The sequence below is a fragment of the Taudactylus pleione genome, unplaced genomic scaffold (genome assembly GCF_031769625.1).
Source record: "Taudactylus pleione unplaced genomic scaffold, aTauple2 ptg000364l, whole genome shotgun sequence".
NCBI lineage: Eukaryota > Metazoa > Chordata > Amphibia > Anura > Myobatrachidae > Taudactylus > Taudactylus pleione.
Window position 1 is genome coordinate 935,075 of NW_028284765.1, and position 1,837 is coordinate 936,911.

Genomic DNA, 1,837 nt, shown 5'->3' on the forward strand with positions numbered 1-1,837 from the left:
TCCTATCCACTCCTTCTATCTGTTGAGGTTTCACTGGTATAATAAACCTAAATACACACAGAGAAACCAGATATAGACTAGATTTACATGTATTAAACTGTTCCATCCTCACACTGCCCAGCATGTAATCATTACACTACTGACACTGGCTCACATCTGTTGTTATTATTACTAAGGGAAACAGGACAAGTCGTCCGACTTTGGAGAATGCAGCCGGCTTTGCAGATAGTGAGAGTCATCATTACAGGGATAATCGGGGCACATGGGATCATCATCAATTCTGCCATCCTCGCTGTGTACATCAGACTCTGGAGAAAGATCACCAGCCCCAGTGTCAGCGATCAAATCCTGTTCTCTATGGCTCTCACCAATGTCCTCCAGGAGTGCTTCATGTTACTTTGCAGTTACTTGTCTTCTTTTACATCACAAATCACTACAAATAATGTTCTCTTTAGTTTTTATGTTGTGTTTGTCCTTGAAAATCTGAGTTTCTGGAACACCGCCTGGCTCTCCATCTGCTACTGTGTGAAACTCGTCAACTTTTCCCACCAGATCTTCCTCTCTGTGAGAATGTGGTTTTCCTCTTCCACTAGCAAACTGCTCATAGGATCTGCAATGTGCTCTGTTTTGGTGAATTTACCCTTTTTCTGGACAGCAAAGATGACGGTTCTTCATAATACAAATATTACTGATAAGCCAGTTGGTGTTACCATGGAGGTGAATGTTCCTTACATTGCAGTGAACATGATTTTAAGCTTCTGCCTGGCTTTTACCCTGACTCTCATCTGTATTGGGCTCAGTGTGATGTCTCTCCTGCACCATGTCTGGAGGGTTAGGCAGAACGTGTCTCAGGTCAGCTCATCTCCCCAGCTCCAGGCTCTTGTCCGGGCGGCTGTGACAATGACTCTGCATGTGGTGTTGGACATGACCTTCTTTATTACCATTATTTACATGTATGTTGTGTCATTTCAACCAGAACCTGTAACAGGCACAGACATCGCTCTAATTATCATAGCATATCCATCAGTACAATCTTTTGTACTCATTTTTGGAAACCCCAAATTGAAAAGAAGCCTTTTAGGTAATTAGAAATTTTGAAAGACTGGGATTACAGCACAAGACAGTCACTTGGTGTAACAGACATTATTAGTAGCTACAATTAATAGATCAAGTAATAGATAAATTGAGCATTCTTTTTCTTTCTTTATTTCTTCCTATACATATGTGATATGCAGGATATATTAGGATTTAAAACTATAAAATGGAAAGTAAAAATGCACAAATAGAAATAGTTTAAATGACCATAATAATTATTTGGTGTTCATAGAAATGGCTTTCACCTACCGCTTTCTAGCAAACCCAAGTTTATAAGATAAGGACTGCAGGGAGTCTGGAACCCAAAGTGTAGATTTCTTACCAGACCACCTCATACAGAGAAGGTAACATTGGTGATAAGATGGTATAGAGCTATTGTATAGGTTATATACACAACAATTTTACATATACTGATTTTCTGGAAAGTCCTTGGACTAACAGAATTCAACACAGTGAAAAAAAAGCAATTACCTAGGGAACAGTTGTCTCATAGTAACCTAACAGTAATGCCTTGTTCAAAAACCTCACTGCATCCAACTACTTTTCCTGAGGGCCTAGTGCTAACCCAGCATAATCTCTACCTACACTATGCTGCAATTATCTTTACTGGCCCTGGAAATGTCTATATTAAGTCAGTTAATAGTCATTAAGTTGATTCTCTGATTAAAACCAAATATGGATAGATGCTGAGTCAGACATAAAAAAGACAACCTACCCATATTAATTTGTCTTGTTTTGAAGA

At 39.0% G+C, this 1,837-nt stretch overlaps 1 protein-coding gene across 1 annotated transcript; it reads left to right on the forward strand.

Annotated features, from left to right (window-relative positions):
* Positions 1-207: 207 nt before the first annotated feature.
* LOC148508493 (taste receptor type 2 member 4-like) lies at positions 208-1,089 on the forward strand. Its single transcript, XM_088444456.1, has one exon. It carries the CDS (start codon positions 208-210, stop codon positions 1,087-1,089), a length of 882 nt encoding a protein of 293 aa, XP_088300582.1.
* The last annotated feature ends 748 nt before the right edge of the window (positions 1,090-1,837 follow it).